The sequence below is a fragment of the Pieris rapae genome, chromosome 3, assembly GCF_905147795.1.
Source record: "Pieris rapae chromosome 3, ilPieRapa1.1, whole genome shotgun sequence".
In the NCBI taxonomy this organism is placed as follows: Eukaryota; Metazoa; Arthropoda; class Insecta; order Lepidoptera; family Pieridae; genus Pieris; species Pieris rapae.
This window is the reverse complement of record NC_059511.1, coordinates 4356568-4372948: the sequence shown is the minus strand read 5'-3', so window position 1 is coordinate 4372948 and position 16381 is coordinate 4356568. Positions and strand designations below refer to the sequence as shown.

Sequence of the window (16381 nt, the reverse complement as noted above, 5' to 3'; positions counted from 1 at the left end):
AGTAAGCTTGATCGAGTACAGACCGACTTACATTCATACAATGGCCACTTACATTACTTCAAATTCTAGAAAATTCTACATTTTATTTGCGCTACGGTTTACATTTTGATGCACAACAAATAGTGATCAGTCCAACTGTGACTGTCGTGTTAGCTCCCTCTAAAGTCTCATTTAACATAAAAATTTGGCACTCTTTGCCAGATCAGACAAAAAAACTTGTCAATATTGTAAATGAATTTAATAAATTTAAGTGAAAAGCTTTGTCTCATAAATAAGGAGCGATGTAACCCTTTGTTGTTATACATTTTATACATTGTAAGTTAAAATTTTAGTTATTCTAGAAAGACAAAGACTGAGAAATGTGACACGTCACAGTCAGGAGTGCGCAAGAATCTCATCGATATCTTTTGTATAGTCTGATCTTTTCCAATTTTTTACCACCTTATTAATATGAACTACATCAGTCTATACACTCTTTTAACTATGGTACTCTTTCTGGCAAATGAGAGAAACAGATGCAGTTAAGATTTTTGTGAATAATTTAAGACTTTTTGGAGGTCGGCTTACACAACGCACTTTCATAGCTACATATTTGAGCACTCATGCAGACATATAAATACAAAACAGTCACTTAACATTACGCTAATAAATTATCAATACAAAACATTAAACTAAACGCGTAACAATAATCTTTACAATTTAAAAATCTAATCTTTATGGTATGGGGCAGTTCAAGTATTACGTAAGAAGATTTACTGCAATGTATCCCTCCCCACCCTCTCTTCTTGTCAGCAAAAGTAAGGAAAGCTCTCAAAAATAATAGTACATAAACGTTTTAATTTACGCATTGATAATAAAAATATAAATACTGTACTGTTGTTGTAATCTCGAAATAAGAAAAGATCCCCCCCCCCCCCCCCTCAACCATATACTGCTTAGGTCATACTCAAACGGCCGCTTTTCTAAAATGTCATTCTGACTTCGATTTAAAAAAATATTTTCCACAATTTTAAAATTATTAATTTTGAGTGTAAATTATGATGTCTTGACCGGAGCCGGATGTGTCATTTTATATTTAAAATAATTTTAAAATTGTGATAATAATACTTGTATTAATCCAGTAAAGTGTATATTTTTTAAATGCATACCGTCTCGGTTCATCTAATAGCCGCTCGTTAGCAATTTCAATCACACTACCGCCGGGTTCATAATCGAAGTACCTTTCATAATTACTACGAAACGTAAATTTTATGGAATTAACAAGTACAGCAATTACTATGAGTGAATATAACTTGAGCTTAAATGCCTCAGGTAGGTAGCTACCATATAAATATCAATATTACCCTGGCAATACGGCCAAATCAACATCCCAACTATTACAAAAGGTCAAGGCATCATACCAACGGTTTTGCCGTAAGTTTAAAAATTTATTAAGAATTTACAATCTAAAAATAATTTCGTAATTAATATTTAATGTATGTTTATCAAAAATTTACTTAAAACGTTTCATTCCCGTCAAAATATTCTTGACATTCCATGCAATAAATCATTTTATTTTTACACTTATTATTAAGTAGAGATCATTTATAGGAACCGTGACTCCCAGAAGATATTGGCAAGAATTCCGGCGATCATCAAAGAGAAGTATAGTATGACTGCCGCCCACCACAGCCTCTTCTCCCACTTGCGCTTTTCTAGATTTCGGAGTACGCCAATTCCGACCAACAGTCCTGAAATAATCGTTAACCAATTATATTTTATTAATAGTAAAAAGGATTTTTTATAAAATAAGTCAGGTATTAATAGTTTTAAATTAATTTGACTTAGAAGTCGTTAATTTTCAAAGCTCTGTTACGTTTAACAACAGCTGACAGTAAAGCCATTGCTTTTAACAAAACAGAAAAATAGCAGGGCATAATTTAATAATCAATGTTGATTTAAAAAAACATTTTTTCTACATGAAGTTTGACATAGGTACGTCAAAGCTAAAAACGACATTGGTACATACTTGAAATGCGAATTGATATAATATATCAATTCGCATTAATATATAAATTTAAATGCCATATTAAGGCATTTAAATTTATATTCATCATTTATATATTTCTTTACCGCCGAGTAAACGTGTTTGTGAATGTTAGAATATTGAGTTAAAATGCTGAGTATAATATAAAAAAATGTTAGAGGTTATACTTCCTTGGCGTAACATGATAATTTCTTTCGGCTTATTCTACATTTGTAGAAGAAATGAATAATACAATAGAAGTACACTAAAATGTTGACTACAGCCAACTTCAGGGTGTCTGGTTCTTTGTGACGATGTGCGCGCGCATCGTAAAAATTTACTCTCATAATTTTTTCTTAACGCGCCAAAAGAAGTTCACTTCACTTCTTCAAAAATCATATTTTTTTTAGTATACACTTGGAAATATGCATGGCCTTGCTAAGAATAATTTACGGTACACACGACATATCCTTACCAGCAACGGCACCTCCAAGATGTGCGACGTAACCAATATTCTGCTGCGTCTGCTTCCAATATCTATCGTACACCGCTGTACCGACGTCCACCCCCGCCAAAAGAACAAATACCAGCAGCTGGATTATTGCAAACTCCATTTCTGCCCAATTCTGTGAATAGATCATAGATATGAACAAGGTTTTTTATTGTTTCGGGCAAACCAATGGCAAGAGGTTGATGCATAAAGTAGTAATAATAATAATAATAATTATTATTATCATGAATACGGTACAAAAATATGTAAGGTGGTACAATCGTTAGTTCTCATATTCTGCCACACAATTGCGCGCCAATTTGTCCCTAAAGGTATCTGAGATTCACTACTAAATGTGCGAAAATTTTTTTACTGTACAAAAAGTTGCTTCATAAGTCGTCTTTAAAGAAATTATTGAAATAAATATAGCATTAAAAATGATAAGTTACATGATTATTTTCATAGGTTAAACCCACTACAGTAAAAATTTGTTATAACGACATCGCAGGAGCTACTCATATTTGGTCGTAAAAACCGATAGTCGTAACAGCGGATGACGTTGTCATTAAGTACCTATTATAATAGAATTCAGCCGGGACCGTTGATTTTGGTCAATATAACCGGTATGTTGTTTTAAACGATGTCGTCGTAAACAGTTTTGACTGTACTACAAAAACGTATTAACAATTATATTCATAACTTTTTGTTCAATATCTAAATTATTATAAGATTGATTTGATAATCAATCAGATTAAGTAGAAGCTGAATACCTACTAGTTTATATCTACTAAAATGACTTACCATAATAATAGTAGCAATATGCGCCGTAATTAACGCATACACTCCACCAGATGCGCCTGCAAGGTAGACCTTGGGGTCAGCCAGACTGGTGGCAAGTGACCCGGCAGCCACTCCGGCCAGGTAGACGAGAACCACTCGCCACCACTTGTGAACCATCTCCAGTGGTACTCCGAGGAACAGCTGCACCAGAAGATTGACAAGTAGGTGTACTACGCTGAAATTTTAGGATTAGATTATGATAATATATTATGAACGTCTCTTAACTGACGAATTAAAACATATATGTATAATGTATATAATACTCGGAACAAACGCAGGCTGCAATTTCCCCGTACTAGACTATGTAAAGTTAGTAATTCTTTTTTGGGAAAAGGGATAGTCTTCTTTAATAAAATCCCAGAGGCTCTTTTATCTCTGCCTTTTAATAAATTTAAGAAATGTATTAAAGAAAAGCTGTGTAAAAAGGCTTACTATAAAGTTATTGATTATCTAGTTGATAAAAGGGCCTGGGACTAATGCTGGGCAGGCTACCTCTAATTAATTTGATAAATTTGTTTTAAATATTGTTTGATGATTTGCTTTTTTAAAAGAGTACCGAGAGTTTTTTACGCCGGCTTTTTCTCTCGGCCTACACCCTCTGTCTTCTTTGCCGATGAGTAGGGATGCCTACAAGTTCGAATTGATTGACGTGGAATAAGTGATACCTAGATGATCTTATGTTCCAAAATAAACGTATTTTATTTTTATTTTATTTTAATATAACTGTTGTGCATATATAACCTCTTGTAGTTATAGTAAACTTATCCACATAAATCGTAATAATAATAATAAACGTACATATGATAAGGTTATGGTAGAATAATAGAAGAATTAATTGTGAACATAGAAAAAACATTATATTATCAAATGCTGAAAAACCTCCTGTGTCTTCAGACCCTAAATAAGCGAAAATTACTGGAGCTAGGTCCAGGGGAATTTTCGTGATGATTATTGCCCTTGATGGACTCTGGAGGGGAGTGATGTAGTATTTACATTGTACATGCTACAATCATTAGACCATCTCAGAGAAGACGGTCGCACGGTTAATCCTAAACCAATTCCCTCTCGAATGAACTGGAATAAAGACCAGAGGAAGAGCTTTAAATCATACTTACTTTACATGTACCAGCATATATGTCAGGAATCTCCATGCCTCATGTCTTTTCCGTGGGTTGTATAGGAATAGTTTCGCTATCGGTCCGGTCGCACCTGTTTTCCCCTGGGCTTCATCATAGCAGAACAGGACAATCTCCACCAGGGATATGATGATCATGGAGATGGCTGGTGGCCAGCAACTGTACTCCTCCTCGTAGGTTCCGTCTGTGTACGTGAATACTGCCTTGCTACGAGTTCGGACTGGTTAACGCAACACAAAGGGACAAAGGAAATGGGCCGGGACAGGAATAAATTTCGGTAAAAATAAATAGGGGAAAATAATATAAAAATGTATTATACAAAAGGCGTACGGAGTTTGTTTTAGAAATTATGTAGAATTGATTATTAAAGACATGTAATATTCCAAGATGACGCCATACGACGACATCAATTTGAGCCATATTAGGCAATTCATAATTAAGAAATTGTATAAAGTTGATAACAATAGATCAGAAATAGATCACGCGCCACGAGTGTGACCATTACGACATAGCAGCAGGACGCATTAAGTCAATTAAGTGGTCGCGTGTTGAAAAGGGTAAATTGTCGTTAATAGAGTAATTGTAAGCGAATTTTAGAATTTTTTCGTTCGCAACCAATTGGAAGGGAAAACAGTTCAATTGTGAATATTGAAGGGAATAAGAATATTGTAACATAAGGATAAACACATACAAACAGTAGGTAAGGGGTGGGAAAAAGAAAGAAAATTGTTAGTAATTGCATGCTATATTTAAAGCTAAATAAGGAAGGTGAATTCATTAAAGTATGCCTTTGTGAGCCTTCCTTATTCAATGGTTTAGATAATGAGAACAACAATGCTGACCTTGTACAATTATGTGAATGCTTTTTTTTAGTTTTATGAATATTATAGCATATTATCCCGTCACCTCTGAACCAATGACCGTGAAAAAGCAACATGTAATTGATGTACAAGAATTGCATTTTAATAACCCTTAAAGAGTCAGATAGCAAAATTAACATACCAAAATACGCGTACGCTCGCTTTACATACGTAAGTATAGTTTTAATTGACCACTTGCAGGAACCTTGTGTTTTGTAAGTTTGAAACGACATTTTCACATAATTAGTAAACCGCCATGCCAATCACTTAAATTTCAACCAACTACACTCAAAACTTTCTTTTATTTAATATACCAAAACGTTCACAAAGTTGCAACTCTACGTTTCCAATTTTCAGGAAATAATAGATATTTTCCCACGTTTCAACAATAAATACGTGCATCACAGGGCTCAATGTTAAGTAGAACTAGTGAGACTCGAAGCGATTGTGCTTAGTTCAAGGGTCGCGATCTTGTAATCATGATTATCATGATTACAGGTAAATCTCCATTCATAGATTAATTGGCATTTCTATTTTAAGCCGAAAATTGTATTTTATTAATAGACACGCTGAGAATTATTACAAAAGGCGATTGTAGGCTTTATATGATAGACATTTTAAATCTCATTTAAATAAAAGATAAAACCTTATAGAGATAACTGTAATCCTATCTCCAGGTAAATGAAAGTCAAACAGTGCATTTTTGAAACTTTTTGTGTATAAAGGACAAAAGGTGTGCGTCAGGTCAGTCAACGGAAGATTACTTCAACGTTTCATTGAATTTGTTCGTTAGTAATCGGTTAACCACAATTTTTATATGAATCCAATAATAATAATAATAATCAGTGACACTAGAACTTTAGGTCTTGGCCTCAGATTTCTGAATCTGTTTCATGATCAATTTTTAAATCAAATAGACAAGTAGGTGATCAGCCTCCAGTACCTGACACACGTCGTCGACTTTTTGGGTCTAACACATGTCGGTTTCCTCACGATGTTTTCCTTCACCGTTAGAGCAAATGTTAAATGCGCACATAGAAAGAAAGTCCATTGGTGCACAGCCGGGGATCGAACGTACGACCTCAGGTATGAGAGTCGCACGCTGGAGCCACTAGGCCAACACTGCTCAAGAAATCATCTAATGACATATTGTAAAACTACAGAACACTTCTCAACTCAGGCCACTAGAAGGCGTTATATTAATAAACACTAATAACTTAAATTCTGCAGAAAAGCATTCGAAACGTCAATGTATCTTAATATTTAACATATTTGACCTCTCGTTTGGACCCCAAAGGAATAAGGTGACGACCGCGCTATTTTCAGGGTCAAATAAATTGTGGACAAGGCCGAATTGCTTTTTTCAGAACTGCTAAACATACATATGGACGTTTCTACATATGATCTGTGATCCTATAAATCGCTATATACCAAAGTAGTTCTACAAATATGACAACCTACTTGCATTTATTTTGGTTAACGTGTCTAAGGATAGACGTAGGTATTTATTATATTTGGTATTACCATTCGGTCGTGATCTTGGCGTTTGAATAGTTCTTATGTTTGTTGATACATCTGTTTCTAGCCTTAGTACTTGTTGAATGTTTTCCGTCCTTCGTGCTCCTATGTTAATAGATTTGTTAATAAACTTTGTTAAAAGTTATTTTAAAGCTTATTTAACATTAAGCATAAATATGCAGTTACTGTACACAACAATTTATCTGAAAATGATAAATATAGTTTCAGCAACTAAGTATACTTCGGAATTTGCAAAATAACCCATTTTAAAGATGCTGGTTTATTAGCGACCAAGTTAAAATGGTTGCGTATTTTTTCTAACAAAACAGCTCTAAAAATCATTTGGCGTTAATATCAGTATTTTGGCTATAAGTAAAATAAAGCAAACCTAACACACGACACAGGAACATTCTACGAGTGACCAATAGCATATTATCATAGTGATAAGAAACAGGTAGTAAAACAAACTGTCCGACATGTTAAGCGAAGGTTATACAGATTAACTGACAGACAGTAATAATAAATGAAGTAAGTATAATACATATACCACCTTTTTGAATTATAAATTATTGTTAAAAAAATATTGGGCGTAAGAATTATATTGTTATAAGAATGATGTAAGAATTATTATTTTTTTAAATTTCTATGTATAAAAATGCGTTGGATAGAAATATTACCCTTTATGTTAGGAATAGGAAAAACAGTAGGTACCACGATATTAATTAACAAATATAAGTTTTACTTATGTCAAATATTTGTTTAACCGTTCGTGCTTTTACGGATTACTCACACAGACCTAAATACTAATTTAAAGTATTAAACTAATCAATAGGCCATTCACCTAGTTGTAACAGCGAGACCGATTCTAATGTTCATTTCCTCTTTAACAATTATTTTTGTATGACGATACATTTCATTCGAAGAATGTATCGAAACATAATTCAAATATTTTTCAACATCAAAACATTAGTAAAAAGTTTACTTTTGGATACTTGACTCATATTAATGAAACTGCGGTAAATCCTATCATTTGACAAAGACCTCACGTACGCTATGATAACTCACAAATTCTTTCCTCTTTATATAATATAATAAGTAATTTTTGTTCTAGCCTTGCTTATAAATAGTATAACAACGACCCATAAGTTTTGTCTGAAGGTCCCTGACGACCCATATTTATTGCATTATTTTTATTCATTATCATTTGTTTTCGAAATTTATGATGTATGTGTGTTTATGATTAAAATTTATGATTTATTTATTTATTTATGATGGTCTGTAGACTCAGTTTCCGCACTCAGACTCATACTGGGTCCGTTGTGCGTAATAATAAATGTATAATGTATATGATATTAGAATATCCTTTGTGGAAAAATTCCATTTAAAACTGACAATAATATTTCAGGTTAAGAATTTATAATATGAAAAATTATACCTTAAACCTATTACAATGTTACCCGTTATCGTTATCAATATCTTTATCGTGTTAATTTGTTGGCGTTTATCAAGTATTAAACTTATCAATAAAATATTGTTGTATTTTGGTATAAGCAAAGCATTATAATATAGTCTATATAAATTCGACGTGCAAATTTGGGATAAAGTTTGACCTAGGATTGTGATACCAGTTTCGCATTTACAAGTTAGGGTAAACTCATATTTTTAAGGCATCCGTCAAAAATACCACGCTAGTAACTCATGAAACGAATGAATTTTGAATTTAGAATGATGCGTACGAATGACAATTGACAAAAACCAATGACACAAAAAAATATTCAAAAAAAGTACCGCCATCTGACGAAGAGACTGGCTGGAATCCAGACCACCTTCCTATTGAAAAAAATATTCTTTTGATAACTTTAAAATATTTACAAGATTTATACAGCTTAGTAATAATTACAGTGTTCCGATATATATACATGTTTACATGAACTGTATGTATAAAACATGCAGTTAATTTTAAATTCAGGCATTAATATTCTTATCATGCATCATACTTTTCATTCGGGATTATATGTATGTATGTAATAAATTAATTTGTAGTAAATACAATACTGGTTATTATTCTGTATATGTATTCTGGTTTGGGAAAATGTTGCGAATCAAATCCTGACACAAAAACTGGAACTTTTATATTTAAAACAGACCTACTGTTAAAAAGTTTTTAAATATTTAGAGCAAAATACTTGTAAACTTTAATTTTATTATCAACAAATTAAAAAGCATTCCATCACGCTTTTAAAATTATTAATTGATAAGGCGAATTCTTATACTCTGAATACTGATGACCACTTTTAATCTATAGTTTAAAAATAAAAATATACCTGTTGTATCCACTGGTCCTCGATGTGGTATAATTGAATGCACATATCTCGCAACAAAGTGCCCAAACACAGCTTTCAAAGCTGGGTTGTGCATCATCTCCACAAACTCGGCGAACTCGAGGTAACCTGAGTTGTCACGGTCTGCCAATGCCATGATCTTTTCCACCACATTATCGGGTAGGTCATGATCGTATTCCCTTGATTCGATTATGTTTTTAAGCTCTACGTATGATATCCGACCGTCGTTGTCTCTGTCGTACTAAAATAAAATACGCAATTTTAATACTTAGGAAGTAATCTATAAACCTAAATTTATGTTTTAAATAAAATGTTATAATAATGACACTGGTTAAATTAAACGAAACATTTTTATAAAGTTTCATTAATGAAAAACATGGTGAAAAAAGAGGGGAAAATTACATTTTGATGACGGGTAAAAAGTCTGTTTTTAGGCACACTACTGGTTTTTACCTTATATAAAAGTAACAGACGCAAAAATGTTTTTGTGTAAATATTAAGAGATAGTGGACATAACATTATAATGTCTACAAAACCGTTTAAAAGGCGGTATTTACTAATTATGTTCACACACCCGACCAAAAAGCTTCAAAAACTATTACATAGTTTAGGGTGACCCTTACTATGGCAAGGCAATCTAAATCCGCCGTGTGCTCGATTGCATGCCCTAATCTCAATAGAATTCGGTCAATGACTACCATCGTATTAAACAAATATTGATTGTTCATCATTGTTTATTCTGATTACAATGGGTTAACTCAGCTAATGAAACTATTCGCTTTTTCATTTAGCAAGTGCCAATCGACCCAATCATTTGATTACAAATTAACATTTCGTGTTTTTTTTCATCATTCGCCTCTTTCAATTTCTTAAGATTAATTTTATATCTGCTAATAATAGTTTATAAAAACCTACAAGAATTTACAATACCTACAAGAAACAGGATTATTTGAAGAGCCGTGTATGTTATACGTAATACATATTATTATGTAAAACTGACACTGGTTTTGAAATCCTGTTAGTTAATTCATCGCTTTAATATTAAGACTACTATTATGAACAGGAAAGATTTAAATTTTTATTTTTTTTAATTAAAATGCAAACTAAACGAGACTTAGCACGAACTACGAGTATGTCAAAATTTAATTCAATTTGGACGTACGGGAGCCAGACTTGGGCTAAGTCTAGTTTCTGAATCTAAAGGCAAAGTAAATTTTGGACCATAATTTTTGTTAGGCTTATAGTCAAAGTTTTTGGTAAGTCATTGATTTCGTGGAGTTGAGATTAAGGTAAGCTAACGCTCAGAGAGATTCGCAGTTTGCTCTATAAATACCAACTGTGACTAAACTCGAAAGTTAAGTCTTTTAAGCTCGACTTATTATAGCCATTTTAGTTTTATTAAATTTATTTTGAAATAATTAATTTTTCGACAGCTGCTTTACATCACTAAGAATCATTAAAATAACTACAGCATTCATCAAAACTAAATACTTTTACCGTTTACTGTTTCCAATTCCGCAAGAAAAAAATTGACGAGTACCACGCGCGCATTCACGGTGTGTACGGATTTTAAATTAACGCAGGTGGAGAGACGCTGAATTTCTAGTATTTTAAAATTTACTTAAATTGAATTGCATGCCAGCATCATCAATTATTTTTAATCTTTGTAATATCTTTCCAAATACATATAGATAGAGCTTACCATATTGTCACAAATCTATTCCAGTCTTAATAACAATAATTGCTTCGAGTACATTATGAAAGTTATGGGACTACATACACTAAACAGTGTATTTTGCAGCTGATGTAATTATGAGCAAAGAAAAATAAATACAAAAGTATTTTTGATAAAATTACCTACTTCAAGTATTAATCATCACACAAGGAAAAATTTAGAGCTATGAATCATACCATATTGCTATTCATAGAATATTTTCACAGGATTTTAAAATATATTTATGGCATATATGCTTGTATTTTTAATAAATCTAAAATATAAGTGTCATACAATAAAGTAATATTACAAAGTAAATAAGAAATAGATTGAAAAACTTCTTGCTTGGAAAAATGCCAATATGCCTGGCAGTGTTTTCACAAATACATACTTTACCAATTATTGTTAAAATACCTCAACGCTGTTAACTTACAAAAACCAATACGAAATATAAGTGTAGTCAAAATTTAGTTTTCTTTGAATTTAATATTGATTTATGTGGAAACAATCTAAAACTATAAGTAAACTTAGAAAATGTGTATTGCTTCAAGGCAATGCTTAAAGCATTGTTTAAAGATTGTAGGTAGTGAATTAAAATATTAGGATGTGTTTGTGAAATTGTAAATTAAATTAACAATAACTAAATCAAAATATTAAAAAGTCTTAGTCTATCAGTGATAAACTACAGCCAAATGGATATCTATATGAACAACAATTTACCAAGTAAGGCTTTTAAAGAACCTAAATTAAAACCAACACTGTATTGATGTAACTTTCACTTTGAAGGTTTGTGATGTATATAGGTAGAGTGTAGACGACATCGTCAACTACTACTAAAGCCTTATTATTGACAGAATACCTTGTTAAAAATCCTTCTCCAATATAAATCCGACCTCGTCGGTGTAAGCGGTATAGAAACTGCTGTTTCCCGTTGAGTGGCCTGCATTTTACACCGATTTTTAGTATGCCTTACTCCCTGTAATGCTGTTATATTTTAATAAATTACAAATCTTCTTTTGGCTTAGCTTAAAATCATCATCGATTTATTATACACGCCCAAGATAAGATAGCGTTGTACTCGATATACTTTATGTTTGATCGTGTTTATATAATTGATAACAATATTTTACACCACACAGCCTGAGCCAATAGTACCGTTATGAATACTGACAAATACTGACATGAAGTAAATACAAATATTAAAATTTAGAACCCGACCTCTATACCTCGAATATAAACACAAATACTTATGACAATTGACATGTTTCAACTATCAATGTCAACCATTAATGCATTCCGCATTCCACAGGGTACAGACTACAGAATTGTAAGTATCGCAAAATTTGCTCGTGTCGACAAATTATGCGATATCATTTTCATACAGATATAGTTTTCGGCTTTCTACATACACTAAAATACTGATAATCTAATGGCATCTAGATGCCTTGATGATGAAATCTGGGGGCTTAGTCTTGACTAAGTCATATGTCATGGATTTATAGGTTTCACATATAGCGGTTGCTCATGATTTTTGTCTTGTTAACTATTACACAAATAAGTGTTTTTTTAACTAAAAAACTCCTTCAATATTTATATTCTTAATTTGTTAATAAGTTGGTGTAAGGTAATGTATTAAAAGTTCCCTGGCACTACCTATTCACTTGGAACATATGAAAACAAGTTTGAAACACAGTTTTGACTTGTGTGACATGTCTATCTTGGTGTACTTTTTCCAAAATCTAATACATATCTGTTCTTGTTTGTATCTATGTTTTGTTTGCATTTCACCGTTATCATAGTTGGAGAATGAAGGCTGGAGCAACTAGACAACAAATATTATACAAATTACAAGTACTATACTTACTACTAGTACTACTTATTCTAGTACTTAAGTAGTAGAATAGTTCTGATTTAACACACTTCCCAACTTTTTTGCATGGCTGACGCACAAATCGTGCAGGCTAAGAAAGGGGGAAAAAGTACTAAGTAGTGGTAACTATGCTGAAATCTTTAATGAAATACGAAAATAAATAAAAATGCTAGAAAAGTCTACTGTTATTCGTAATATCGTGGTAATGAATTGAGCCAAATAGATGTAAAATATTATATTATTGTCTTATTCTAACAATGTATGATTTTCGAAAAAATAACAAATCATCTAATATATATTGGCTTAAGTGCCCTATACAGCATCTGAATTTAACGTAAGTAGATATATGTTGTAGCAGAGTATAAATCATGAACATCTTTGTTCCATAATGGTTTTATACAGTTATAATGAATTTGTTATAGGTTAAAACTGAAAGCACAGGAAACTATCACATTACTTCCGCAATTTTCAGAACATTTAAATCAATCTGATGAGGAAGATGCACAAAATTTATTACAATACCAGGAGTACAATTTTCAGTGGCAAGAAAAATTATTTAGCCAGTATCAGGTTACAAAATTTGGTGATATTCAAAACTGTGTCTCAGAAACAGATTTGGCCTTCAACAGATCAATTCATCAGTTCAATAAAAAGCCTCAAAAAGTCTTTACTTATATAAATGAAGAATATGCTTTTCCATTGCCTTTTGAACCAAAAGTATATGGCGAAGGATTATTTAGATCTTGTATTAAAAGGTTAAACTTAGAAGATTTTGTGAAAGGCACTCTTGGAAAAGGAGAATCAATGCATAATTTCTTTAAAAGTGAAGATGATGAGGCCTGTGAGGATGAATTGAGTGCAATGTATATTTTTTATGATAATTCAAAATATGATGAGTAAGTAACAGTATACAGTTTAAAATACTAATTTGGCTAATTTAATAATAATTATTAAAAGGATTGAATATTATTTCCAGAGATAACAACTTAATATTTCAAGATGAATGCCTTCTAGTATCAGTATACCACAATACCAAGTATAATTATATAATGGTATCCCCAGATATAAATAATGAATCTAATCCATATGCTGTAGAATGCTCCTCTGGATATTTGGATTTTGAGTATTTTATTAATGTAGACTTTGGCCAGGCTTGCAGTGGAGAGGAGCTGAAAGATTTGGTAAGAAATCCTACTATAATTACTGAAATAAATAATTCCTTATGGTTTTGTGATGGTTCATGAACTGAAAATAGATGAATTTATTGCAGCAAAATAGTACATAATACAACATAATTGCCATATGAAGGCAGGAGCTGAAATGTAACTTCATTCCATTCAGTTTGATTTATGTAAGGCTGGCAATACCCTTGCAAGGCTGTTGGTGTTGCAGGTGTCCAAGCACTTAAATTTCATATGGTTGTCATGTTGGAGTAGATAAGCAAGCTAAATATGGCTTTACCATTTATAACTTAATTGTTTTTGGCATTTATTGTTCTTCTAGCTTAATAAATTGTTAAAGAAGTTAGAGAAGAAACAAAAACATTTGACAAAATTTGTTATGCCCGCCCTTAGAACAAGGAAATATTACATATCATTAGAAATAGAATCTGCTAAGGATTTTGATGGTGATATTTATATAGAATATCATGTGAAGGTGAACATTCTTTATTTTAGACTACATTCAATTTATGCACATTTCATTATTCAATAAATATTTATTAGGAATATTTTTAAAAGATTTTAGCAATTGTTTTCAGTATCATAGAGGGTCTTTTTACTTTTATATATTCTAAGATTCCAGAAAACATTGAGTCTGTAAGTCTACTCACAGGAAGGACACATTTGAATAAATTTCTAATGAATGAGGACATACAAATGTGGACTTTTGGCCATATTGTGGATTTTGAAGTTGAAGGTGCTACTGGAATAGGTGTGAATGTCATAAATATTAGTGGATCCTACATTTAAGTAGTGTATAATATCAATATGCAATATGTATGCTCTGTATATGTATATGTAGTAGCTAAATATTTCTATTTGAATCTTGTTTTTTGTTTCTTCCATCAATATGTCAGCAGTCTCACCTATATCTATGTATATATAAGTAGAATATTATTTTGTGGAAAGTGGACTGTTATTTCTGTTTATATTGTTAATAATAAACGCCTAATAGTTTTCTAATCACAATGTATAAATTATCTGTGTTTGCTTGAACTTATGGTAAAAAATTATGAGATGTTGATGTAAAAAAATTTGTTACCAGAACCAACATGACATTATTTATTATTTTTCAGATCCCATGCCACTTAAGATTATCTTTGAAGTTATATCAGTTGACAGATGGGGGCGACACAGGACTGAGGGATATACCTATTTTCCTCTGGCATTAATACCAGGCTATTTTAAAAAACAACTGTCCTGTACTAGGCCAGAGGAATTGGACGAGATAGATGCTGAAAGCCGACGTTTTTTTATTGGAGGCTCTCATTTAATTGAAGATTTGGAAATGCTGGTCAACCCACAGCTTTATGTAAGAATTATATTGATATAATTTACATTTATGAAACCTTTAAAAAAATAGTTGAAAAGGCAATTAAAAAATAAATTATTTCTTTGTAAGAAAAATATGAACATATTTTGTCTTGTGACTGGAGAACCGCGCATCAAACATCAAGTCTTCACATTGTGATTTTCATTTTGTATTCGCAACAGTCTTGGGGTTAATTCTAAAAAAAATATTTAAACATATTATGTATAGTTCTGAATTCGATATGGTAACAATATCAATACAACTAGCGCCATCTATTTCCATTATGTAAGTGATTTAGTGAATAAAAGGTTAGTACGCCCGCGTCAACCGTTGTTTCATTATTATAGGAACAGCAATTATTTTGGTTCATAGATAGTTGTTCCGCATACATCGTACAAAATAAAGAGCTTGAAACAGGACAACAAGACAGTGTTAGTATCATAAGTAAATTATTAATTTAAAAAAAACATATTGATTTCAGGCGACAAACTTCAGATTCGTATCCACAGGTAGTGTAGCAGTTCACTGGACGGTTATATCTCATTCTCATTCCCCTGGTTGCCATTCCTCTGAAAATCAGTCCCCTGTGCCTCATACATCGAGCTCTGATCTGATACAGGGGGCTGACGCGGTTTTAAAGCAATATAAGCGGGCGAAAGCTACCCTGGCTGCTGCTACTAGAAGTTTAAGACAAGCTGTGGATTCAGAATGAATTATGCTAACATTTGTTGGCCGATCGGGCGATCTTTAAGGCTGCTGTAAGTGAAATAGAACATGCTGAAATGCGATCCATTACCATATTGGTGTTATGAGACTTTAAACAAAACTTGTGTACGTAAAATAACTTTAACTCTGAAATCTCTTTAATTAATAATTTCGTACGTCATGCATATATAGATATAGACACACTTTATTTATAAAAAAAACAATACGCTCTTATTCACCACAATAATTAAAGCACCCTTAATACTGACAATAAATTTTCTAAAGGCGTCCAATTTCTTAGTCATTATATTGATCTCTTTATGTTGTAAATTAGTTAAGTAATAAAAATATTGTTTTATATGTATTCGT

General features: G+C 32.0%; 2 protein-coding genes across 5 annotated transcripts; one reads left to right on the top strand and one right to left on the bottom strand.

Moving 5' to 3' along the window:
• Positions 1-912: 912 nt before the first annotated feature.
• LOC110997064 (rhomboid-related protein 2) lies at positions 913-12096 on the bottom strand. 3 transcript variants are annotated; one of them, XM_022265030.2, is made up of 7 exons: positions 11765-12096; positions 9174-9432; positions 8638-8679; positions 4451-4655; positions 3297-3510; positions 2481-2631; positions 913-1730 (listed from the first exon to the last, which is right to left on the bottom strand). In XM_022265030.2, exons 1-7 carry the CDS (start codon positions 11849-11851, stop codon positions 1585-1587), a joined length of 1104 nt encoding a protein of 367 aa, XP_022120722.1. In that variant the 5' UTR covers positions 11852-12096; the 3' UTR covers positions 913-1584. The 3 variants fall into 3 exon arrangements, with proteins under 3 accessions (XP_022120722.1, XP_022120721.1, XP_022120723.1); XM_022265029.2 differs by having other exon boundaries at positions 4451-4691; positions 11765-12095; XM_022265031.2 differs by lacking the exon at positions 8638-8679.
• A 534-nt stretch (positions 12097-12630) lies between these two features.
• On the top strand, positions 12631-16369 carry LOC110997094 (Meckel syndrome type 1 protein homolog). 2 transcript variants are annotated; one of them, XM_022265076.2, is made up of 7 exons: positions 12631-13109; positions 13198-13671; positions 13752-13956; positions 14279-14431; positions 14572-14707; positions 15072-15307; positions 15789-16368. In XM_022265076.2, the coding sequence occupies exons 1-7, from the start codon at positions 13033-13035 to the stop codon at positions 16017-16019; spliced, it is 1512 nt and encodes a 503-aa protein (XP_022120768.2). In that variant the 5' UTR covers positions 12631-13032; the 3' UTR covers positions 16020-16368. The 2 variants fall into 2 exon arrangements, with proteins under 2 accessions (XP_022120768.2, XP_022120769.2); XM_022265077.2 differs by lacking the exon at positions 14279-14431 and having other exon boundaries at positions 15789-16369.
• The last annotated feature ends 12 nt before the right edge of the window (positions 16370-16381 follow it).

Excerpts from the sequence above, each read along its gene's own strand:
- LOC110997094 (XM_022265076.2), top strand. The coding sequence starts at position 13,033 with ATGTATGATTTTCGAAAAAATAACAAATCATCTAATATATATTGGCTT. Across the intron at positions 14,432-14,571 it reads ATATAGAATATCATGTGAAG|ATTCCAGAAAACATTGAGTC; the intron begins GTGAACATTCTT and ends ATATATTCTAAG. Across the intron at positions 14,708-15,071 it reads TGAAGGTGCTACTGGAATAG|ATCCCATGCCACTTAAGATT; the intron begins GTGTGAATGTCA and ends ATTATTTTTCAG.
- LOC110997064 (XM_022265029.2), bottom strand. The coding sequence starts at position 11,851 with ATGCAGGCCACTCAACGGGAAACAGCAGTTTCTATACCGCTTACACCG. Across the intron at positions 8,680-9,173 it reads AGGACCAGTGGATACAACAG|GAAGGTGGTCTGGATTCCAG; the intron begins GTATATTTTTAT and ends TTTTTTCAATAG. Across the intron at positions 3,511-4,450 it reads TATATGCTGGTACATGTAAA|CGTAGTACACCTACTTGTCA; the intron begins GTAAGTATGATT and ends CTAAAATTTCAG.